Below are 26,657 nucleotides of genomic sequence, written 5' to 3'. Positions count from 1 at the left end.
TTGTCTTTAGATGGATTTCCCCCCACCAATGATTTGTGATTTATATTGTTTTGAGATTGCTTTGGTTTTAGCAGATGAAGTTTCCATTGTTTTGCAGTGTGTGGCAACTCAAGTGTTACCATGGTATTAGTTTATTAGTTAGTTCAATCTCTACTGCTTTTTACTTCTATTTTTAGACAAGACTTTTATAATTCTGTCCCCCAGGCAGACAGACAAATATACACACTGATTTCCCACTGTGCAGTTTGGACATGCTTCTCTTGCTAGCTAATGTGCAGAGCTGCCGATCCCTCACTTCTTCAATGCAGATGTTCCAGACATTGCTTGGCAGAAGGTCACCACACACAAATGTACATTTTAATCTTTATTTCATCCTATTTTATTCAGGATGGCCATCTATTTTGTGTGACAAGTAGCCAAGTGTGTAGGGTGAATTAAGGTAGACCTAATCTGGGTCTGGGACATTGTATCAAAGAAACAAGATCTGAAACAGCTATAGTTCCAGATGGGTCATGCAATTGAGGTCTCATTTGTTTGTCTGAAGTAGCCTATTATCCAAGTTCTATTATGAAGTTCTAGATCCAGTCTCATGTTCTCCATCGGATTGTGTTCTGCACGACTCAAATGTGCGAACGACGCTGCAAAGGACGCGATAGCATGTTTACAATAAAGCTTCTCTCGGCCTATTGAAGATTTGACGCAAGAAGTCCCCAAATGAATAAGACTTTTCATTTTTATGGACGTCGCCATCTTCTGGTAAGAAAATATAGGCTTGAATAGTAGCCTAGGCTATGTGCAATTTGCACTCTTTGTAAAGATATTTTTATGTTTGTATGTGAACTTACTTATTCTCACGTTGTTTTGAGCAAAGTAGGCCTACTTCATTATAGACCAGAGAATTAGACAAAGAAAAAATATTAAAGGGGTAATTTAAAATGTAATTTCCACCAAAGAACATCTAAAGTGAGAGTTCACCTAAAAATGAAAATCATAATTGACTCGCATTCACATTATTCCAAACTTGTTTGACTTTCTTTCCTCTGAGAAACAAAAGAAGATATGTTGTGTTTCAACAGTCAGTACAATAAAAGTAGCCTAAATGGGGTCCAAAACAACAGTGAACCCCACTATGAGTGAAGTATCCCTTTACTGTAAGAGAAGAACATGTACTATGAATTTATTAAATTTATAGGCTACTTGCTATCTACCACATTACTATTATGTTATGAGCCTTGGAAATCTCAAAAGCTCACACGACTGGGTGTGACCAATAATAATTTGAAACATCCTTAAACAGCATTCTAGCATTTGTAGGTCTCGTCTCATAATTAATAGTGTAGAAAGTTTGAGCATTTGCGTCATGGGGCTACAAATATGTCCTTACATTTTGTGTCCTAACTAAGATTCACCTGTTCAGTGTCTCATTGCACTTATTTAAATTCATGTGGTATGACTCTATTATATCAGTCATTACATCCATTTGCTGCATACGCAGTGACTAATCTCCATCAGACTTCACCTCTGACCCAGTAGATGTCACATCAGTGCATCATCATGGGAATGCCATTCCAGCTGCTCTCTTCTCCTCAAAAGAAATGAATGAAAAGCTCCACACAGTGATATTTCCACACTGCCTACTCAGATGATTTTCCTCTCTTGCTCAGATTTTGTGAGTGGATGCAGTACGTCACTGAGCGGGCCGGCAGCTATGTGCCATGTGTGTGTGATGTCTCGCCGGCACTGCGGTGAGAGCGAGTGCCGTCTGACATACTGTCTGTGCTGTTTGCAGGGGAGGTGAGAGGGATTGCAGTGTGTGTGTCTTACTGGAGAGTCCAAAATGACCAAAATGTGCTAGACCTTTTCTGTATTTCATAACAGCCCATTAGTTCCTGAAATCAGACACAAACATACATAGAATCCTAGACTCAATTAAAATATATAAATATATATGTATAAATGAGTTCTATCCAAGGAGATCCTCTTAAAGGAATAGTTCACTTCTTCTGTTGAACACAAAGGAAGATATTTTGAAGACTATCAGTAACCAGACAGTTAATTTACCCCACTGACTTCCATTGTGGGAAAAAAAATAAAAAATACTACGGAAGTCAATGGGGCCCATCAACTGTTTGGTTACCCACATTCTTCAGCAGAAAAAATAAATTCATACAGGTTTGAAACGACTTGAGGGTGAGTAAATGATGACAGAGTTCTCATTTTGAAGTGAACTAATCCTTTAAATGACACTTGCATGTTTAAAAGTTTTTTTCTAGTATACAGACTGTTTCTTCATAACATTTCAAATGAATTGAAACAAAATGAATTAACTAAAACTACATTCATAAAATGATCCCATGATGGGAAAAGTCCTATGTAGAAACTTTTATAAGAGTGCAGTTTTTATTTTCTAAAGTATCGAAATGGTAAAAAAAGATATAGAAGCACCTAAATATGTCATTAACCATTAATTCGCAATAAAAGGGATAAAGGCAATATGCACCAAAACATTTCAGATGGATATCTTTTTGTCTGTATAGGGTAGAATTAGCCTGTCAGATCTCTCTCTCTGTGTGTGTGTGTGTGTGATGTCAGAGGGGGGTGTGCCAAGCTGTCTATAAAAGTGGCAGTCACTAAGGGAATCGAGTGGAGCAGAGCTTTACAGTTTTATACATTTAGCAATTCTTAAACAGACTTTAAGGGGTGAGTGCAGATTACCAACCAACTAAATTCTTTTTGAACTGACAGATGCAGAGGAACACAAACATTTTGGATAAAACCATGTCACCTTTACGGAACATACTAAGACAAGGACATTTTTTCACACTGGTGCTGCTGTCATGGGCCGCTGTGGAGGTGAGCTTGTGTGCTCTTTTTGATGGTTTAACCTGATAGTGTACCATTATATGCTCACTATCTTACATCCATGGTTGCCTTTTAATAATTAAAAAAACAAACAAAACAAGTGTTACTGCTTTTCCATAAACTGATTTTAGATATGAAGAAAAAGGATATTTAATTATTTATTAATTTGCACTTTTGACTATAAAATTGCTTAATCACAATGTCAATAGTTGATAAAAGCATTCTGTTTCTTAAGCATTTTAGTATACGGAGTTAAAGGGCATGAAATTCACGCCTGATTTGTATCAGGTTTTTGTTCACAGAGACAGTATTATTCTTGCATGTGGTCTAATATAGAGGCTGCAGGAATTTGTAATGACTTTGTGGTGATTAAAGAAGATACTGCAATACATCATCTGCTTCATTGCATAACTAAAGCATTCTTTCTTAAATTCTTAAGTGAAAGCAACTTATTATCTCTTGATTTATGGAATGGAAGAGGGGAAAATGTCTCCTATAAGCTAGTGTTTTCTAAAATCTGTTCTTTCTTGTTTCCTTCTGTGTTTTCTCAGGTGCAGGGTGGCTGTCCACTGAAATGCTCATGTCCCTCATCGCCCCCCTCGTGTCCTGCCGGTATCAGTTCGGTTCTTGACCCATGTGGGTGCTGTCGGGTCTGTGCCAGGCAGTTTAACCAAGACTGCAGCCCTACTGAGCCCTGCGACCACATCAAAGGACTGCGCTGCCACCTAGGGGCTCAAGGAGACCCCGACAAAGGCTTGTGTAGAGGTAAGAGGAACAAGGAAATCTTAGACTATTTGAAATTAAGCTTAAATAAAATGAAAAGTTAGATAAAAAAAGTACATGTAAAAAAAATCCCAAAAATGAAATATGTTCAAACTCATGTAAGCTACTTAAATTACTAAAACTAAAGCGGGAATAAATAAAAGCTAAAAAAATAAAAAATAAAAATGCTAATACAAATATTACTATAAAATAAAAGATAATTCAAAATATGAATAAACACTATAATAGTATATAGGCCTATGTAAATATACTAAATAACCATGATTTAATATTTGGAACTTAAATTACAATATAGTAAAATTCAAGATTTAGATTTTTTTTTACATTGTACTTGTGGTCCCATAGCCTGGCCAAGCTGAAAATTACCAATAAACCCCTCTAAAACCAGACCAGGCTGGGAGAACAAGCACATTAACTGGAAATTTTAATATGGAGGAATATGGCACTCATCATTGTCATGATAATCAAGCAATACTGTTATTTCTGACATCTAGCTGAGGCACAAGGCCGCCCATGTGAGCTGGATGGACGGGTCTATCAGCACGGCGAGGACTTTCAGCCAAGTTGCGAGCATCAGTGCACGTGTGTTGATGGAGTAGTCGGCTGCATCCCACTGTGCCCACACCACATTTCTCTACCCGACTGGCCTTGTTCCCGCCGCCGCCTCACCAAACTGCCTGGCCGCTGTTGCCAGGAGTGGGTGTGTGATGATGACAACCGCATTGCTGAAGTGGATCCATTGCCTGATGCACATCCACAAAAGCACACTTACCTCACAGGCAATGAGTTACTTGTAGTTGCTCCATCTACTTCTTGGGACAGTAGTGCAGGAGTCCCTTATCAAGGTAGATGAATAACAGTTATAAACTGATAAAAACAAATGACATAAACAACAGGGGTAAAAAATGATTCATGGTTATAAACGCTGGTTATTTTTTATGGTTTATTTTTTCTAGAGTGGATTTCATCCTCTAAGTCCCATGCCATCCTTCCATCCACCTGCTTACTGCAGGTCACTGATTGGTCCCCGTGTTCAGCCACCTGTGGAATGGGTGTGTCCAGCCGTGTAACCAATAGTAATCCTGAATGCCGGCTCGTCAGTGAAACTAGGCTCTGTCAGATACGAGAGTGTGGCATCCACCTTGCACCATCACTGAAGGTATAGTGGCGGCTGTAGTAGGATCTGCAAAATGTCAAAAATAATATAATATTTAAACTATATCACATTATGTTAAATAATTTTATATATATATATAGCAAATGCTTCGTGCTATGATAGCTCAGTTCACTCAGGTCTTGTCAATGGAACCATTTGGCAACTTTTAAAAGTAAACTTTCCATTCAGAATCTTATATATATATATATATATATATATATATATATATATATCTGCTTGTAATTTTAAATTACATTAATTTGACTTGGCTAGTATTAATAATAATTGTAATATTTTGATTTCTGGTCAATAAAAGAGTTTTTTTTGTAAAAGAAGTTTTACATTACAGCCATTTCTAAATGTTTTCTCTCTCTTCCTCTCTTTTCCTTTACTCAGAAAGGAAAGAAGTGTCAGAGGACCACACGACCACAGAAACCTATGCAGATCGAATTTGCAGGATGCTTCACTGCTCGCCGTTACCGGCCACGTACATGTGGATCCTGCTCTGATGGCCGCTTCTGTGTTCCCTCTGTTACGCGTACGGTCCGCCTACACTTTCACTGTCCTGAGCCAGAACGAGACGACTTTACCCGCAACGTCATGTGGATACAGCGCTGCAGCTGCAGTCAAAGAAACAGCCGAGAAGGCCTGTCATCACAAGCAGAGTTCCTCAATCTGCCAAACGACATTCACACATACACACACTGACATTATCTCACATTTTCCACAGCTGAGCATCCAACAGTATTCTTAATATATCAATAATGTGTATATAACTTATAAATAAGATTTCTGTTTTATTTGGTATTTTTTGAAGTGATACAGGGGATATATGGTCATTATATGGAAGTAAGTGGTAAATTATGACTGTAAAGCTTGTTTTACACACACACACACACTTCCTTGTTCCATCGGAAATTTCCATATATGTAATGATGATTTTATACTATACAAACTGCATATTCTATCCCCTTACACTAACCCTAAACCTACCCATCAAAGGAAACGCTCTGCATTTTTACATTTTCAAAAAAACGTCGCTTAATATGATTTATTAGCTGTTTTCCTCGTGGAGACCAAAAAATGTACCCACAAGGACAAAGATTTCAGATATTGCCATCTTTGTGGGCACATTTTGTCCCCATAATATAGAGTTTACCAGGATCCCCCCTCTCCACACACACATTCAAATGTTTACCATTTTTCATATAATTCAATATACATACCCATTTTTTTTACTGCTGTATATAGTGTAAATATGTTCCAGTACCACTGTACATATCTGAAATGTTTTTTTTTTATTATTATTTTATAACATTTAACAGACTTCAATTCTGAAGTGTCATATTTAAACTTCAATTTTTTGAGGTGAATGGCAAATAACAAATATGTAACAACTACATTTTATGCATATTTTAGTAGTTTCATTTTGTAAAATAAAATGTATAACAATGTATGGCAAACATTGAGAAATAACAGTGAATAGAATAAATTAGAGCACACACTGGGTAATAATTTTAATAATGCTATAATAATAATTATGCTGTTTTGGTGTTATTTAATCATAATAGGAAAACACCGACCAGATCAATATTTATAAAGGACTTTTGGGTTGCCACTATTATATTTCTCTCCCTCAGTTCCTCTCTATGCCTCTCTCTCTCGCTCTCTCTCACAGACAGCTGAGACTTTCAGCACTGCCACGACGAGTGAACAGGAAATGTCTAAATGTGTTGAGAATGTGCAGGATGAAATATGTGATGACTGTACAATCTCACAATACAGAACATTTGAGCCATACACACTGCTGTGAACATTTGTATCACTCTTTGATTAGTCAGCATATGTTTTGCCCGCATGTTTTGTGACACAACAACAACTTATGACTTATGAGTCTATTAAATGTGCTTGAGTGCAGTCTCCCAAAGATATCCTTTGTGTTGTTAAATCCAGACTTCAGTGCTTCTTTTTTCTAAAAAAAAAAAAAAGACGTTAAAGTGATTTTTTTCTGTAAGTGATTTCTTTATTTAAAAACACACAAATAAGTAAAATGGGGGAGATGGATAAATACACGTTTCATAATTCTATATTTATCCAATAGTTCCAGGTTAAATGTGAATATTATCGCCCTCTATTGGTTAAATGACACCTCAGAACTAGGAACAACAACTTTTATCATAGTGGAAACTACTATATCATTGCATTGCATAAACATGGCTTTATTGTGTGAATTAGAATCGAGTTTGAATGTACAATATTATACTGTTGTGTATAACAAATTAAAATATAAAGTATGTAGCATCAAAGGGGTTTCCACAAAGACAACTGGTATCCCAGTGTCCTGATTTCCAATTGTATTCTTTTTTCTCTCTCTCTCGTCCTGTGGCATCCTTTTTATCTCTTTCCCTCCCTGGCTTAGATATTTTCTCACCCGCACTGTTCTGTTCATCTTTCTTGGGCTTCTGTTGGTCTATTTCCTTTCTCTATCTCATGCAAAGTGTGGAGTTTCTATGAAACAATGGGGACACCAGGGAGATTGGTACCAGGGGGTTGGGGGGAAGGAGGCAAAATACATTTACCTTTGTAAGAGTAGCAAGGGACTCCACAGTGTCTCATCAAAGACCAGTCTGATCAGGTGATCCCCAAAGCAGAGTGTGTGTGTCTGCTTTAAAGTCTTTGTATGGAGAGCCTGGATTTGAATAGAATCACACTACTGCTCCTTTTTTAAACAAATGACATTGCCTTACATCAGAATAGAACCAGTAGATCCTTCTATGACCCATCTTTGACCCCTCATATGTGTGTTCTTGTGACATACTGGATAAATTATATCAGTGTTTGACATTTTGCTGAGAAATATGTGGAGAATATCATGGTTAACATAGTTATCATAGTTCATAGCGTATTCTAATTTTACAATGAAAAAATAACCATTGTCCAAACTTACTAATGTTATTTTATTTTTCGCTGCTGCTCAAACAATATAGTCATACAATCCTCCACTAGATGCCGCCAGACCCTTATTTCCGAAGCAGGAATTATAACACAATTGCTACCTCTTGTAATAAAGGGATAGTTCACCCAAAAATAAAAATAAAAATTCATTACTTACTTCTCTCCCCCAAATTGTTCCAAACCCGTATGAGTTTCTTTCTTCTTCTGAACACAAAAGAAGATATTTTGAAGAATGTTGGTAATCAGTTTGTGTTGGTAATGGCACCTATTGATTCCATAGTAGGACAAAAATTCCATGGAAGTCAATGGGTGCTGTCGACATGTCTGGTTACCAACATTCTTCAAAATATCTTCTTTTGTGCTCAACATAAATAAAAAATAAAAAACTCATACAGGTTTAGAACAACATAAGGGTGAGTAAATTATGTGTACATCTCCTATGTGAATATTTTCTTCAAAAAGTTATTTTGGCTCTGCTGCATTTGTGGAAATTAATGTGTTGTTTTTGAACTTTACATAGGGCCATACTTTTAACCTTCTGAATAAATGTAGCGTACCTTAAATTCTCTTTTTAATTTATTTAAGTGTCAGATGATCAATCAATTATTGTTTGACCTCAAATTATTTTTTTGTAAAAAAAAAAAAAAAAAAAAAAAAAAAAAAAGCATAAATTTTAGTGAAGTTAAATTTGGGGAAATGTTTCATTGTCCTTACGTAAAAATAGTAAAAAAAAAAAAAAAAAAAAAAAAGTAGGCTACATCAATTTTTATTGAATGGCTCTGCATAATAGGCCTTTAGGCCAGGTTTAAACTGCAACACTCATTTCTATACAATATAGCAGGGCATGCTTGCTGCATTTCTGTATAAGCACTGCTCTGACAGCAGCTCTGTGCATCTCTTAAATAATGAACAGAGTAGTTGGAGAACATACAACAAAGTTATTTATATCCACATTGTCAAATTATGCATAGCCATTAACGGTTTAGAGATTGTTACTGCCCCACGGGTGTGTTTAGTAGTTGACATAATAAGCCACAACATTTCTTAGTGTTCGCACTGCTTGTAAGAGAGAGGCCAAGGCTAGTTCATTTAAGGCTGTAATGGTAAATCAAGGCAAATTGGACAGTATTGCATTGGTTAAATAAAGATTTACGGCGCCAGAGGTAATTGGCTTTCCATCTTGTCCAGATGTTCGCAGCTTCGATCGCGCCGAGAGACGCAGCAAATATAAGGTGAGAGCACGTGGTAGTGTTCAATTTAACAGATGCCTGTTTTTCTTTCGCATGAGCACATGCACATCTGTTATTTGGACTGTGTTTTTGCATCTATTGTCGTTTTATTTATAGATTGATGCTGTGTAGACTGTCAATTTGTGTAAGTGCATAGGTGAATAATGAACACAACTAATTTAAATTGCAGCAGGTTTAAATGTGAATATAGACTGCTTTTAAATCATTTCAGCATAACTCAGCCGTGGTGATTATGGGCAATTTAAATTAGTTTCAAATAATCTGAAGTTGCTCAAACAGCCATTCATCATTCTGTCAAATGCCACGCCCCTGCCCGTTTATTGGCTGCGGGGGTAGCACCTATGACACGTCACCAGAGGAGTGACTTTAAAATTTCTCCCTGTTCGTTCATGAGTGTTTTTAGCGTAAACTGTCGACAGAAATAAGACTTTGCATCTCATATGAGGGAAAGCGAGTTTTAATAAATACTAGTTTTAAGCGCCACGTGCAGGATCATGTGCAATAGGTCAGCAGCACTAACATGAATGTGACGGTTGTGGCGGAGCGCTTCTAACCACAGGGACGATTTTGAAGTTTGTTGGAACACGAGACGCTCGGATTATCAAAAGCGCATTTTCTTCAACGATTTTTGGGTGGACGAAAGCAAAACACAAGGACAGTCACTCCCACTGCTTACTACCGCGCAATAACTTTGAGAAATAGTCCACCACCTTTGACTTCTTTCCAGACTACGCACACATACGGTGAGTAAAAATCGTGTAAACATTTAATCACTTAACGTTAGTTAAACAGATTGTGAACTTGTAGGGTTAGAGAGTTTCGTCTGTCCGACAGTTTCCCGTCAGTTCTGATCACAGCTTCTGATCCTAAAATGTTATTTTGTTGTAGTTCATCACACGTGTATTTATGTGTTGTTTAGCAGGCGCCAAAACAATTTACTCTGCATGTCAACAGCGTTGCAAGTGTCACACGTTACCAGTTGAGTTATAGACCAATTTAGAGTTATATAGGCTAGGTGTTATGTTTTTATTTTATTTTTTAAATATGCATAAACTTTACATTGGTGCGTCTTTGGCTGCTGCTTCCCCGTGCAATAGCTCTCACTCAATGGCTGTATCTCAAATCACAGTGAGCTGCCAACCTAGACATCTGGGCTGAGTTGGTGTCTTGGTAAAAAATGCTGTCTAGGTAGGCAGCACATTATGTTTTGAGACGCAGGCTTTATGTGTGCTGTCACTGGAGCGGAGAATTGTGCACAATGGGGAGTTGTGCGCGGAGTGTTAATTAAAAAGAGACCCGTTTTAATGAAACGGCGAAGCGTGTAGTTATATGGCCCCAGAGCGCATTATTAAAAGAGAAGGATATACTGCTAATCTGCGGTGGTGCCAACCAGGGTTTGGTCATTTGCTTACTGGACTCGCTACTATTTTTAGAGGCTGTGAAGCATGGTGTTACGCTCATTTATTTTAATTATCACCGACTCGCATTGGGTTTGTACGCAGTTTTTTCTTCTCCTAACCAACGTTTTTTGACAGAAAAAAATTCACATCTACAAGTGATAATGTATTAAAAAGGCGCAATTATACGGGCGTTTTTTTTCAACAAACGTGCGTCCTTCCATCCCCACTATAGTGCCCCATATCCCCAGAAAAGTTGTGGCACAACCAAAAAACATAATAGTGTTAAGACTTCTACACCATTAGGTTAGTAATTGATGATATGATTTGTCTAATAGTGTAGACCCATCATTTGCTCCGTCAAGCCGACACCAATCCATCAGTCTGCGCTCGGACAGCGACGGTATTGTGTTTCTCTTCATTAGCTTCTGTTTTTGCCTCTTATTTCATCAATCAGCTCGTTAGTCGAGTGGAACTGAACGAGCCTCCCCCTCGCTGACCTTTCTGATGACAGCGTTTAAATAACGAGAGAGAAAGAAAAAAGTTTGGTCTATTTCCAGTAGCTCCTCACTTTCAAACTAGTGACTTGGTTGAATAACTTTATTTATACGTTTGGGAAAACGGGATGAATTCTCGACTTTAAGACCTTGAGGTAGCCTACAATCTTTTATGTGTGATTGGTTTATTAATCTAATGTTGCTCCATTAACCTTGTATAATATATAATTTACAAAGAAGACCCTCTTTAATAGGTAAAAAAACTAGGCTAGAGCTTTTACATTCTCCACTTGTTTATCTCAATCTTCAGCACATTTATCTACAACCATTTGCCCACAAATCACCTATATGCCCAGATTTTCCTAATTAGCGGCAACCTTTAAACAAACTTTGCACTCCTCTAGTGTAAACACAACATTATGCCATATTTTGCTAGCCTTTCTAAGTAAGTTAAGGAATTGGTCACAACACAATGCAAACTGCCAAAGATATAGGCCTATAGCGTCATGACTCCTGTTACCCTGTGATAAGACACTACATTAAGCCTCATAGCTTCAGAAAGGTTGTCGCCAAACATTTCCAATGAAGGATTAACTTACCTAAGTTATTAGAGGGATAATGTAATTGTTCAGTATTGAAACAGCCAAGCCTCAAAGCGTGTGATATTCCCCCAGGGTCCCATTCAACAGCATTGTCTCTCCAGCTCTCAGGTCTGCAGGAAAAGGATGATTAAAAAATGGGGGATTTGCATTTTCATGAAATTAACTGTTGCAAAGTTATTTGGCAACCTGCTTTGCAACGGCAATTCTGCAGGTGTGCGGGAAAGACAATGTATGGTGCTTGTTACTGGTGTCAGTTATGGAGAAAAGGTCCTGAGGCAAAATCTGTTTGTGTAGAAGCGCTGAATAAATTTACTTTTGGTTCAGGTTTATAATCTCGTACAGCTGGTCCCAATGCATTTAATAAGATATCAGGCTCATCGTTTGTGTAAGGCTTACAAATATGCCCAACTTTGACATGACAATGAAAAGATTAGAGCCAAGGGTGTCGGAAATTGGTTTAAACTGGTGCCTGGCAAATTCTCCAATAAGAATTCAGGCGTGTATGTTCATGTCAGATTCGGGATTTCACTCTGTTTGTCTGGGAAATGCTTATGCTGCTCTCAGAGTGTTGCGTTAGACCTGTTCGGCCAGTTTTATCAGGGAAGGTGAGGGAATGTAAACCACACACGTGCACAAGATCTTGCAAGGCTATTTTTCTGCAGATTACTAATTCTTAGCTTTAGGATTTCTCCATTTTCATGTTGAAAGACCTATTTCATGATTCCACCACTGCATAAACTGTGCAAGGTGCTTCACCAAAAACATTTAATTCCCTGTGTCATCATTTGGCATAGTTCCCCCCCAAAATGAAAAGAATTTACTTACCCCCAAGTTGTTTCAAACCTGTAGGCTATGACTTACTTTTTCAGCAACACAAAAGATGTTGAAAAAATATGGACAGAAAAAAATAACACTGAATTGTTTCCTAATATGCTTTATTTTTGTGTGTGTGTTTGTCTCTCAGATGAGTAGCCGTGATGACATAATTTTCATTTTTCAGGGAACTGTCCCCTTAGGAGAGCCTATAGTACCTGTTGGCACAGTTCAGGCTCCTGTTTGTGGGAAAGCATGTGGCGGTTGATATCTTATGTCCGGCACAAGGCTGGGAAGACCGATAGGGCCCGAGGAAAGCATTCCCACTCCTTTGGAGCAAAGCACAAAGAGCCTTCCTGTTGCTTTCCTCTCCTCTTTTGACCCCTGGTTGACCCTACCAATCAACAGGGCTCAGTTGTGACCTCTAACCTGGCCTCCGTCTCCAGTCTGCTGGTGACTGACCTCTCCTTTAGAACAACAGAGGGAGGAAATAACAAGTGATATAGCCAGATGTCCAAAGCCTCTTCCTCACATTGCTGCAGCCTCTCCAAAAGGAGAAAACTGCACCAACTGGTCCTCACAGGATTTTGCTGAGGTTTTCCAAATGCAGCATAGAAGTTTGCTTTGTGTCTGTTCAGAAAACAATGCAGAGATACAAGGTTATTTTTAGAAATAAAATGCGCAAGCATTTCCTAATGTGTCTGAGGCTGAGCATATGTATGGTGCCTCTAGTCTGAATGTCTTTTGCTTAGTTGGACGGTCTGACCTTCCACAATCTTCGTGTTTATTTTATGTAATGTTTATTACAAAAGGTTTTGTTGCTGGCCTGTAGAAATACTAAAACTGTAATAGTGTGTCTGTGTATGTGTGTGGGGTGAGGATGGTTGGTGGTTAGACTGAATTCATCCTTCTGGAACAGCATAAGGCTGTTTATTGAGAGAGGGAACGGTTTGCTTGCTCGCAGGGAAACGGCTGGTGAACTGGTGAACATGAAGGGAATACACTCGACATAAGTGAAAACATACTCAAACTAAAATCATCAGACAGGGAATGACAAATTAGCTGCACTTTCATTAGGAAAACCTCATTAACAGTGCTTGGTGTTGTGATTGAGTTCTCACATTGGTTAAAGGCTGTTTACCACAAGGCATTCCGACTGCAAACTAGGACATATTAAAAATCCGTCTTTGAAAAAGTTGTTGGGAGTTATGCCTCTGAATTATTTTTGTTTACATGCTAGAACAGTTAACTGTGGTAAATCAAGGTGATGTTTGTTAAGTCTCATATCTCAGATAAGGATAGCTAGATGTCTAGATTAGTGCTCTTGGAGATTCAATATCGATATGACCACCCCTGTTCTCAGATCAACATTCACACGCCGAGATAACGTGCTCTGAAAGGGAACAGACTTTACTTTTTGTCCTTATGGTTTCAGTTACTGCCATTTGAAAGCTGGACTGCCTCCAGCTGGGTTTGATCTCCACTCATATTTGCAATGAAAGTTCTGGAAATGAGTTGTAGATGTAAACTGATAATGTTAATGCAGATATAAAAATTTGTGGACTACATCATTTCCATAGAATTGCCTGCAGCATGAGATTTATTTTAGTTCCGTGCCATTCCAACATCATTTCAACATGTTTGTAAACACATTTTTAATGCATTTAATTATAAAAAAAATGATATAACGTGTTGTTTATAATGTTAACTAACTATTGTTAATAAAGTAACACATCACATTTATAGTATTATGGGCCTTGGTTGTTTAGCAGTGCCTAGCAAGAGCAGGTTGTTGTTTTTTTTTTTTATACAGACTTGTGTATCTCTTCATTGGTGTATCTCTGTCAAGACATACATTGAGTGAAGTTTCATTAACCCTTTACAGTTCTGCTATAGCCAACCACATTTCTCTCATTGTTTTGCATTGTGGGATAAATATATGGTAAATGGTGATGTCACAGTTATGATTGTTTAGAAACCTTATTTACTTAATTTTCTCTTAGCCAGTTTAAAAATGTGACAAAATATGCTAAACGCCATAACTGGCCATTATACTGTACGTTTGTAACTTAAAGAAAATGGAAAAAAAATCTCAATGCTTTAAAAGATCTCTGCAGTTGAGGGCTTGCAGTACTGTTGTTGTGAACTGACTGGATGCTGTGCTTGCATAATTCTGAGTATGAATATTCCTCACTCAGAATACAAAAGAATGGTGATATAAACAACAAAGAATTTAAGATGTGATAAAACCCTGAACTTACAAAGCAAGAACCTAAAGGTGAGCACAGACCCAGAGAAATAAAATGACAAATAAATGACAAGTAAACATATCCTATTCCACTTCATCTGTAAATATAGCAGAGAGGTTACTGTACTGCTACATCAGTCATTTTTCTGGCCTGGTTTACTGTTATTTTCTGTAATAAATTGTTGGAAAATACTGTAATTGGTCCTTATTATAATCACAATTGGTCAGCCAGTTTTATGGGATGGAAACGTTGAAAATTAAATCAGCAGCAGTTTGAAGAGGTTTGGGGGAACTTAATGGCTGATCTTCTGATAGTGGAGGACCTATCTAGCCTCTGGATAACAGACCAGATATGCTGATTTATGAGCTTCTCCGATTTGTCCCGCAGGCAGGCGATGGTGAACAGCCGTGTGGAATCCACCGCTGTCGCGGTAACCGGAGGTAGTGGGGCGGTGCGTTCCTGTGCAGGCTGCGGAGGTCGGATCTCGGATCGCTTTCTGCTCTTCTCCATGGATCGGTACTGGCACACACGCTGCCTTAAGTGCTCCTGCTGCCAGGCTCAACTGGGAGAGATCGGCAGCACCTGCTTCAGCAAAGGAGGAATGATCCTCTGCAGGAATGATTACATCAGGTACTAAATGAAATGGGCAGTCAGATATTTGGTGGGACTGAGATGGGAATGTTGAATAAGACCAAATAAATGATGTTCCTGGTCACTGCATCAGTCGTAATATGTTGGACGAGGAGGACTGGAAACAAATCGATAAAGTGTCATTGATTGTGAACTTCATCGCTGTTTTATATCAGTTGAGACATCCTTATCTCCTTTCCAGATTTAGTATGCTTCAAGGCTATGTCAGTCCAAATCCGATTATTTGTGTATCTGATCTAAAATTGACTGTCCACATTGTGTAAAGGAACTGTTTAGATCCAATTTGTGCGTTCATGCCACTCTTTCGTTTTCTGGAATATCTGCATTGGTTTCTATGGCAATGGCGTTGGTAGGTATACAACAATAACAGCAGCAACCGTAACATGGAGGGGTTTGCAATACGACAATTCACCATGACGTCACAGCAGTAATAGACGTTCTTACGGGTGGCAAAAGCCAAAGTGTTCCTATGGTAACTCTAGTAAATTGCTTGGAAGGGAGACCCACTGTCAAATGTAAAAATGTAATACATTTTTTGAAATATAATGCATTTTTTATAAGTACAACTGTTTTTAATGATACGAGTAAAAAATATAATAAATATGTAATATAGTATTTTACCTACACATAATTAGTAAAATACTCTCTAGCTCATTTTTCTTGCCAAAATAACGTGCTATACAGCCTATCATGGTCTTTAAATGGCTTTCCTGTGGTAATTGTTATGTGACATTGTTCTTCAGCTGTTATATTAACCTGTTTGCGCGGTTGAAAACACTGATTTGTCGATATTATATATGAGGAATATACATTTCGGTAAGTTGCGTGAGAAAATGGATGTGTGGCGTGAGAGCGTGTGAAAAGTGACAATTGCGTGAGAGCAGCCCTCTTTTACTTTAGGCAGTGACTGGCAATGAGTCTCATCTTCAAATTCAAAAGAGACAAGTTTACTAATATTCGTCTCGAATGATAGTCCTGGCTGAAGATAAATTTATGCTCTGCTATGATTTTGTAGATGGACCGTTTTGAGAATACACGAAGCAGAGTTGAAGGGGTTGGCAGCAGAAATGTAAACATTTGATAGGACATCATTAATATTTCCTACTTTTGACGACACGACGTTCACCCGCTATAACCTCCGTCCTCACCCACAAGAAATTGATACCCCTACACCTTTTGCTGTAAATCTGGCAGGGCAACCCCAAACACGAGACGTTTTCATCATCGATTCAACTTTAACATGTTTAACTATCTAACTGTTACAGTAGCCGGCTGGATCTCTTCAGTTAGTCAGTAGAAGCCGCTCGCGTTCTGCCACCCGGAAGTATCTCCGTGCCTATTGTTTACAAACTTTCTGAAATGCCGTATAGAGATGTTGTTTTCGTCAGCACCGATAGCCTCATGGGCCGTGTGCCGACATGTTTTCTTTACAACACGACAATGCGTAGCCGCCACGCTGGACTACTGTCTTCTGAGGCAGCGGCAGAACTATAGGAGGCTAGTATGAGTCGTCTCTGCCGGTTTCAAAACCTGTGTCTGATATATTGACATTTTCTGCTTGTCCGGCACTTTGCAACACAACCTTATTTCTGCAGCAACTTTCAGCAGGTTTTCACATAACAACATCTGACGTTTATGTTTTACGTGGCGTGAGAGTCACATTTATTATTATTATTATTTTAAACCTAATTTGTAAAAATCACATTTCACATGATTGTTTTTGGCGTTCACACTTGCTAAATCTGATCAGTTTTCAATCGAATATACACAAAAAAGGTGTATTTGGACTGACAGTCTGAACGTAGCCTAAGTTCAGGTGAATGGTCTGAAAGGCTCAGGATATTTATACAGGCTTCCACAGACTTGTAAATTTGTGCTTCATATTTAAGCAAGGAAACCAATAAATCCCTTCACACTACCATATCTTGCTACCACTTCATGCATAATCAAACAGCCATTTTTTTCTGTTTATGATGTTGGGTATCTTGCGCAACTTTTGGTTGTGCAAGGCTTTTCTATTTTTATTGTTTAATAGTTTTGTCCAAGATTAAACTGTCAAGTTTAACACATTTAAATGAGTAAACCACATGTTAATTCATCCATTTGTGAAAATAATTTTCAGTTTTTGAATGCAGCGTCTGTCATACTTATTTTAGACATCTTTTTTGTGGCAACACATTGGAATATATGTTACTGCGTGAACTGTAACAGGACAAGAAAAGTTCACCAATTATGACAGGAAGTGTGTGGGTGCATGTAACATGGCATCTGGAGCAGCCAAGACTCCCCAGATGTTTTTCATGTGCTGTACACTGCTATAGATTCAAGCTGTATTGTTTAACCACACAGTCCGTGATCAAATTAGAGCTCTACGCAGAATTGTAATTTTTTCATATATTTTGACTAGTCTGCAAAACAACTGGAAACTTGATTTGCAAACCCTAACAATTGACGGTTAAATTTTATGGCAGTTTTAGCTGAGGTCTGTGATTGCATATGTGCCATATGATTATTATATCACATAACTCTTTGATTGAATTTGGCCTCTATTCCCTTGTATATTTTGAGCTGAAGGCTCCAGAGGTGAGGAGATTAGATTATTTTATAATCGCTGAGGCTTTGAAATTGACCTCTGTGTGTTTGGATGTGTGCAGTGATGCATTGGTCCATGACGGCACAGCATTGTTGCCTGTAAGACCCACTCTGGTTTGTTTGGACCCCAACCAGTGATGTCTGACTATTTGGCATTGCCACGCAGATGTTTTTTTTTTTTTTTTTTTTTTTTTTTTTGTGCCTGTGATTGCTGTAGAAGTGCCTGCTCAAAAGTCAAACAATCTTTCTGACTCCAAAATCAAAAAGAAACTTTACAGTCCTGCCCTATTTTAAACTGTCACTGATGCAAAATATCTGTCATAGTTGTAAAAACAGTATTTTTTTTTTAAATGTATATTAATATAATCGATTTATATTAGCTATTATTTTATATTAATGTATTTTATACTTATGAAATTATAATTATTAATTCACATTTATGAATGTATTCATTCATATTATTATTGATGAACATTACTTTATTAATATGCCTATAATATAATGTGCTTGAGACTGACCTGGGTTAAAAATAATATAAAATATAATTTATAATTGTATATTAGATTACTATCAAATGTTTATTTATTCATTTATAATTATTATATGTACATTTTAGATGTATTATTATTAGTTATTAATATACATATTATTATGCATTAATATACCAGCCAATAAATAAAAATAGTTTGTTGTGAGACTGACTGAACTGGTGAAAAATAATTATAAGTTATTTATATTATTTCAATGTATATTATGCCTATTTTATATTATTTTTCATCAGTTCGGTCTCCTTAATAGTAACTGCACAATGACTCGCAACCTATCAGTACTTGTTTCATGACAAGTTTTGGATAACTCAAGTGAGAAAAATACTTTTTTTTCTCTCTCTCTCTCTCTCTCTCTCTCTCGCTCACAAAGGGCATCTCTTACAGCACTAATTCAGCAAGCATGTTATAAGTGTCAAGAGTGGTCTTGGGGATATTCCCTTTAATAGTGCATGTAAGGTGTACTCAATCTGCAGTGTATTAAATATGTATAATACAGCTAATCAAAAGGGCAGAGCTTCATTACCAAATGACACCGCGTGGAGCCTGAGGTCTGATAAAAATAGGGTGCATTAATTAGGGAGAACAGAGCTCCTTTCTGCTGTCTCTTATTAAATTACTGTTTGGATTAAGATCAAAAATTCATTACTGCGAGCAGTCAGAGCTGGGACAGTGATAGCAGAGGAGGGGTAGAGAGAGAGAGAGAGAGAGAGAGGGGGTAGCGGGAAGAGGAGAAAGTGAGGTGGTGAGAATTAGCTGCCAAACTGGTCTGGTTACCGTCACAAAGACCCCTGAGAGGGAGCGGAAGAAATGTTTCCAACTGAAACATGACTGTGACATGGTGGCTCCAGGTGTTCTGAATGAAAACAAGTTGTTTGTGTGCATGTGTTCGAGTGGAATGCTTGTATGTTGCGTGTTTACTACATCTGGGTTTTATCTCTACGACCGAGTGCGTGTGTCCTTATAGCTCATCAAGAGCACGACTTGAGCTCATTTGAGTTCTCCTAAAATTGCCCATAGCAACCTCAAGCACAGGCAGCAGAGTAATCAAGTGTACCCTAATTAGGAGCCAAGGGTGGATCAGAGGCTCCTCTAGCCACCCCCCACCCATTGCCACCAATTACACTGCCTCTCCAGATTAGCTGATAGGCTGCAGTCTAAGGACTATTAGGGCTTTGGTGCCCAGCCATCCAAGCCACGCTCGCACGCACAAACACACACATTGCAAAGCACTCGAACTTCAAGCTATGTGTGTAAAAGTGATTTTCCCCTTGTGTGGAATGGAAAGAAGTGAATTAAGAACTTTTAGAAGTTTTATTTTCTGGGTGGTTTGTGTCATTTTGCAATATGTTAAACACTTTTTATCCCTGAAGTGAGAATGTCAATTAAAGAAACATGTATTTTGGATGTAAAAACGTATCAATGTTGACTTGGTTTAAGCTGGTCTCTTGTCATTCTTTTAAAATATTTGTGAGTATTAATTGGGGTTTTCCCCCCACTTTGCAGGTTGTTTGGTCACAGTGGAGCCTGCAGTGCATGTGGACAGTCTATCCCTGCCAGTGAGATGGTGATGAGGGCCCAGGGTAACGTCTACCATCTAAAGGTGAGCCATAGTCTGTTGTCAGTAAATGCTCATCTTTATCTGATTTCTGATTCATCTGTGCAGGTTTCTTTTTTTAGATCTGCCTTCTTTCTTTTTTTGTTTGTCTTTTTCATAAATCGGTTTCACACAGATGGAAGAAAAAAATCTGGCCATACTTTCATTATATCCAAAAACCAAATGTTAGTTTAGTTCTCGCGATGTGGAGATGTGAAGCCATTTGTGCATTTTAAGAGCGAGTGATAAATTCACTCATACCATACACAAGTCACTTCTCACAGAAAGCATTCAAAAGTTATTATATAAAGATTAATGAATTGTACATCACCTTTAGCATTATATATATATATATTTTTTTACCTGCACTTGACAGAGATTGAGATGGCGCCACTGCAAGTCCTCTCATGGTAGGCACTCATTTTGCGTTATCAGCTTGAGATCGGTTTTTGAGACCGGCAAATTGAAAGATTGCCGATCAAGTCTTTAGTAGTGATTATCGGCTAAGAGCAATCTGTATGTGATCAATCAGAGCACCCCAATATATGGATGGGTAGTAATTTGTCATGGACTCAAATTCTATTATTTACACTAGTCATCAGACTTCACTCTTTTTACAGATGTGTTGTGACTAAATGATTAAACCTGCTCATTTGTGATCAGACTAGCTGATGCCTAGACTTCTTCCAGTATGGGGAAGAAAAAAATCACTGTTTGTGTTTGAAGAATTCCATATTCAACATCCTTGTACACTTGTATGGTTACAATTTCTGAACCAGTCCCAAACATAAGGGAATTTGTTTTGTACATTGCAATTACCTAATTCCCTTTGACACTGGCATGTAAGCCAGCAGGAATTGCTCAACATAAGCTTGAGACGATGTTTAATACGTAGTTAGATTTATGAAATTTTATTTCTTTTCAAGTATTGTATTGCAACTCCCTCAAGAATGGAAGTTGAAAGACTGAAATGCATAATTCTTGCAAAACAATGAGTTGGACCCACACATCCATATCTCTAGAGTGAAAATTCTAGGTATTATTGTATTAACGTATGCGTTTATGCTTCTCGTTATTTGGTTGGAATGGAAACACCTAAAGCAGTCTCTTTTTTGGAAAATCTGTTTCTCTTTGAATTGTCAGCTGAAGTCTCACTTTTACTGAACAAGGATAGCAGGATAATCTCAAGAGACGCCTGCCGAAACTCATCAACTAACCATTTTCCCAACTGCACCACACATTCCTCCTTAATTATAGCGGTGTAGGTGTCAACCTGTCTTAATAATATTTGATTGGAAAAGGAAACCATTCCCTGATTAAGCTGAGTGGTTCGGTTTGTTTTCCCAGTGGTCCTTGTTTGCATAAGTTTTCAAAATTGGGTAACTACATCCTGACAAAATTTCTAATTTGTGAGTGTCTGAAGAAATGTGAGCTTGGAGTGTAATAGATTTTTTCAAACAATGCAAATGTACCATATGTGAAGGTACTCTGGTCTCACTCATTTCCCCATTTCTATCAATAGTAGAAAACTTCTGTTTATTTATAGGACTTTTTCTTCATATTGGTGGTTCAATTTCAGTCTGTTTAAAGGTAGGGTATGGGATTTGCAAAACGGACGGCAGATTTTGAAAATGCACAACTCAAAAGGTCCTACCTTCTTTGCTCCAACGCTGGCCCTAACTCCACCCATTCGAAGAACATGGATGCGCAATCATGCATCTGCAAAACTCAGATGCGCAAGATCTCTCTCTCTTTTCTCTCTCTCTCTGTGTGCGCTGGGGCGACTTGCACTTACTGTGACTGGGTCATGAGTTTTGAGTATGTGCACGAAGGGGAGTATGCTACAACCTTTTGTTTGACGCACATTAGTGCTGTAGCGGCGCGTCGATGCTTGCGTCGACGCTTCTTTATTTATTTATTTTTTGCATGTTCCCGGCGGTACAGCTTGCCACACACACGTGGGAGACCGAAACATTTCAGAATAGAGGACGAAGACAACTTGAAGTGAATGTGCTATCCATTAAATGAATCACACACAGTAAACAAACCCTTAAGAAAAGACAATTGCAATTTAGATGCGCAAACTGGGTGCCGGTGTGGTGAGACGTACAAGCTCGGGCAGATTCGGCTTGAAGTTGAATCCGGACGCGGCGCCGGGCGCGCTGTTACAAAAAAAGGCGTACACACAGCCAGCCACAGTCTTCCTGGTCTTGCGCACCCAACGCGTCATTTTTGCCGTGCGCACATTCGCGCTCGTGCGGACGTGTCGAGTATAAACAAGGCTTTACTCCGTGTCAGCACGCGCTCTGATCAGTAGGTGCACAAACCTCTCCCGATTCATCTCCAGTAGTAGAAGCCTCCGATCGCACCACTAACTCCGCCTCCGTTTCCCTCCTCAGCTGATATTAATATTTAAACATTCTCTATGATAAAAATTTTTTGTAAAAAATATTTTAATAACACGGTTTTGGCGGTTGTAGAGTTATAATGATGGTGTTAAAATACATAACATTAGACTAACGTTAGCCAGCTTATAGTATCTTGATTCAGTATGCCAGTATTTATTTGAGATTGTTTTTTTTATTAATTGAGCAGCAGAAAAAATATTCTTTATATTAGTCATTAGATTAGTCGACTAATCGATAAAATAATCGCCCAACTAATCGTTTAGTTAATAATCGTTTACCCCAGCCCTAACGCACATACAGTCCAATGATTCTAAGTGGTCTTGGAAATGATTGGCTGGAGTTTTTTGAGTCCTGATGATTAAATTGCTTAATTTTCATTTCAGTGGTTCTAACTCAGGCCCTGTCCACACTACTGCGTTTTCGTTTAAAAACGGAGAATTAAAACGAATATGATCTCCGTCTACACCAGCGTTTTATCTGCGTATTAGAATTGATCTCCGTCCACATTAAAACGACTGAAATCTCGGATCACGTGACCATTAACCAACACTGAGCATGTGCGTGCCGGTATAAACAGTGGCTGACGAATCCGGGAAGGACACGTCATGACTGACACCCAATCATAGAGCCGAGCGTGAGCTTCTGCGTCATCGTTTGTAAACTCCTCCTTTTGTCCCGTCTACACTCTAACACTCTCCGGAGATACAAAACGCAAAACGGAGCTGCAGCGTTTCTAAACTTTTAGGTCTTTTTTTTCGTTTTTTTCCGTTTTAGTTTGGACGGGAGGTGCAAACGTAGCAAAAGGCCTCCGTTTTTAAACTAAAATGCAGTAGTGTGGGCGGGGCCTCAGTGGCTGTAAGTGGGTTAGGAATAGGATTTCAAGTGATTTTGAAAAAATGGTCAAAAAAGAAAATCGCATACCCCACCTTTAAAGTGTAGGTCACATGATAATAACAACATAGAGAATTACACTGCGTATTACATCCGAATTTCATTCATATTAGAATATAGTTTTGTTTTTTTACTGTAAAGTTACAAACCAAATATAGTACCTACTATACAGTATGCAATTTCCGATGCATCACCCATTTATTTTTCAAAAATGTCTCATTGATCTAATTTTTTTTAAACTTTGTAATCAAAATATCATGACTCAATCTTTCACTTAAACTTTCCTTTTCTTACAGTCGCCTGTAAGCTCGCATTCTATCCAATCAACAACTGATTGATTGAATCAAGTTGCTACACTTATCAATAATCTATTTTACTCAGAAGTGTCGCCTAATGGAACTTCCATTTCACTCGACTTTAACACTTTTTTTTTTTGTGGTAAAATGGACTTGAAATAAAATAAATCTTTTTTTCTCTTCCAGTGTTTCACTTGTGCCACATGTCGAAATCGCTTGGTGCCTGGTGACCGATTTCACTACGTCAACGGCACCATCTTTTGTGAGCATGACCGGCCAGGTGGAGCTTTGCTCAGTAGTCACCTGACACCCCTGCAGAGCAACACCCTCCTATCCGATCAAAAGGTATGACAAACACTTTGTGTAAATGTACATTTATGATATGTGATGATATATGTTGTGGTGATATGAATGGTTACTTTGTTTACACATACACATACCCACACCCGCTCACATACACGCTTAGATCAAACGCTTAAATCACTCTTGCCACTGTTGGAATTATGGATTTACAAGATTGCTCACTACTGGACTATGTTGGTTTGTATGTATGTCTGACTGTTAAATAAAAAAATAAAAAAATGGTACCAGATGATAGAAAAACATGTAAAAAAAATGAGAAAGATGACTATATTGCATTATTCTTCCTAGTTAGAAAACAAACTGATTGGCTACTTGGTTCTTTTTGCACAGGTTTGCTGAAGGAAACATGGATGTATCATTTGCGGTGTGCCTTTTCTTCATATTTTTCCTCAACTCTTCCCTCCAATCAATCATTGTGAATGTTCACGCCACTTTTGTGCATTCAGCCACCTTAGAAGAATTCAGAACCACGCAAGTACTGCGAGTCACTTGCAAGACAATCACCCCATCGTGGGAAACCTAATCAAGTCGAAGAAAGACAAAAGCTAAAAAGGATCATGTGCACTCATATGTGGTCTGTCTGGTTATGGCTGGGATAGTCTGACCCTGAAAGCCGTAGACTCCATGAAAGAGCAGCTCTATAATGCTGGGGTGATGCTCAACATGATTTTGTTCCCTTTTGAGAAGTCTCTCAAGGAAGGTCGTGGCATTTTGGACTGTAGGTTTCTATGGATGACGATTGATATCACTTCTTGTCAATAAAACGACATCCGTATATAAAAAGACTGTTAAAAATGACCATTTTGTTGCAGTGGTGGTTGCCTTTTGTTTACAAGCCAAGTTTTATCTTTTTTTTTTTTTTTTTTGAAAATGTTCTGTCGTCTTTGGTGCCTAAAACATTTTTATGTCCAGTTTTCCCTCCTATTAGCAAGTTATCATATACATGCACAGTACAAATGTGTGAACATGTATTGTTACAACTACTCAAGTTTGACGTATGAGGCGCTCTTTTTGAAAGGGTCATAGTCTCCAGATGAAACGGCATGTTTCCCCCCCCCCCAATGGTTTGGTAGAATAAATTCTATGTCTGTATCATATTCTCTAAGAGAGACTGTTATTCATTGTCTGCCAAGACATTTGTTGTGAGTGTGAGGGAGATTTGAGAGTAAAATTGTATATATTTCATGTGCTGTTGTATCGTGTTCAATGGTTGACCTGTTTCCTTGTGTCCTCTGTTTAAATAGAGGAACCATTAAAAAAAATAAGATATCTGTAAAAAAAAAAAAAAGTACTTAATTAAATAACTATAACCATCAAAAATGCTGTCTTGACATCTCTGCTCAGTGTACATCAACATTTGATGGTTTTGGCTTGGTGTGTTGGACACTCACTAGATGTCGAGACGGCTCTCCAATAGTCCCTGGCCAAAAACATGGTTCATTACCCTCCAGAATTCAACACAAACTCTTGCGTCTGCATCATTACAGAGAGTAATGAAAGGCATTTGAGTTGGCTCTTTCTCCTGCCGTGATTTCAATCCGTGGGTCTTGCTAAAAGGAGGTCTCCTTTCTCCTGTGCATCTTTGTGTACGTCGCTACAAAAATAAACGTTACGCTCCCGCCATTTTCTTTCATCTGGCCCTCCTCTTAAGTTTTTATTGACTTCTAAATCTGCTTTTTTCTGATCAGATTTGCAGGGGTATATGAGAATTTTTCTCATTATGACATTTCTGGTAATTGCTTTTTGGCATTAAACTCCCCAATATCTTGTTTATTTAATTGGCTAATTAAACCATCTCTCTTTTTTTCCCAACCAAATACGGCCTGCACTCACAAGGTGTTCCTTTCCAATTTACTTTAACGATTAATAAAAAATTCCTTTCCCTTGTGTTTCTTATAAGAAAAATAGAAGCCAAGCATACCTCATTATGGCTGTTGGTGGGTGTGTATGTGTTGGGTAGGGGGTGTTAAAGCCAGCTGTGACTCTTCACATTGAAGCATTCTGTATGCGTTTGTGGGATCTTAAAAGTCCGGAGGTTAGATCATACTGAAAAAACATCAGTGTATCTCCCTTTCAATAGATATGTATTGGGGTCAGTTAGATGTTATTTTTTAATGTCATCACAACACTTTTATAATTTTTTCAAAAGAATAAAATTGTTGTGAGTTAATCTCATTACTCTTTTTAATGTTGAATATAATCTCTTTATGTAAAAATATATATATATATATATATATATATATAGTTAATATACAGTACCTTGTTGGTGTGCATAAAGGGTCAACTTAATAGACACTATCTTTTTATTTACGATATAAGTGGTCATTTGTACATTAAAATATACTGCTGCATTTATTTTATGATGCAAGTCCCTTGCATTAGGATCATATTTTGGGGTCAGTAGTAGCATCAAAAGTAAAGGGGAAAAAAAAAAGCTTTGATCACAGATATCATTGTCAGAGAAACATAAGTCAGAATTAAAAACATCTTGAAATGAAAACTGCATTATGGTGAAAGCTTACACTATTGGGTCCATCCACTGTACTTCAGATTCAATGCTCCATAAGTATTCCGTGGCCTGAGATCGTTAAGGGAAGTATCAGAGTAATTCATTAACTTATGCAAATGATCCTAATTGCAATTATCTCCAAATCTTGTTAAGTGAGAGGAGGGGTTAGTGAATCTCAAAAAATAAAATAAGAACTCCCTTGGCCATTCGAGTAGCTCTTTGCATTCAACCCGATCATGCT

The 26,657-nt window shown here is 38.0% G+C and overlaps 2 protein-coding genes across 3 annotated transcripts; both read left to right on the top strand.

Annotated features, from left to right (window-relative positions):
• The first annotated feature begins 2,659 nt into the window (after positions 1-2,659).
• ccn1l1 (cellular communication network factor 1, like 1) lies at positions 2,660-6,754 on the top strand. The gene is made up of 5 exons (XM_039659643.2): positions 2,660-2,853; positions 3,414-3,627; positions 4,140-4,490; positions 4,602-4,804; positions 5,198-6,754. Exons 1-5 carry the CDS (start codon positions 2,746-2,748, stop codon positions 5,507-5,509), a joined length of 1,188 nt encoding a protein of 395 aa, XP_039515577.2. The 5' UTR covers positions 2,660-2,745; the 3' UTR covers positions 5,510-6,754.
• Positions 6,755-9,421: 2,667 nt separating this feature from the next.
• lmo4la (LIM domain only 4-like a) lies at positions 9,422-24,660 on the top strand. 2 transcript variants are annotated; one of them, XM_039659644.2, is made up of 5 exons: positions 9,422-9,749; positions 14,952-15,194; positions 19,859-19,955; positions 23,731-23,889; positions 24,238-24,660. In XM_039659644.2, the coding sequence occupies exons 2-5, from the start codon at positions 14,959-14,961 to the stop codon at positions 24,244-24,246; spliced, it is 501 nt and encodes a 166-aa protein (XP_039515578.2). In that variant the 5' UTR covers positions 9,422-9,749; positions 14,952-14,958; the 3' UTR covers positions 24,247-24,660. The 2 variants fall into 2 exon arrangements, with proteins under 2 accessions (XP_039515578.2, XP_039515579.2); XM_039659645.2 differs by lacking the exon at positions 24,238-24,660 and having other exon boundaries at positions 23,731-23,895.
• Positions 24,661-26,657: the final 1,997 nt, after the last annotated feature.

The sequence above is a fragment of the Pimephales promelas genome, chromosome 4 (assembly GCF_988280905.1).
Source record: "Pimephales promelas chromosome 4, fPimPro1.hap1.1, whole genome shotgun sequence".
In the NCBI taxonomy this organism is placed as follows: domain Eukaryota; kingdom Metazoa; phylum Chordata; class Actinopteri; order Cypriniformes; family Leuciscidae; genus Pimephales; species Pimephales promelas.
The sequence above is the reverse complement of the archived record's forward strand: the minus strand, read 5'-3'. Positions and strand labels throughout refer to the sequence as shown.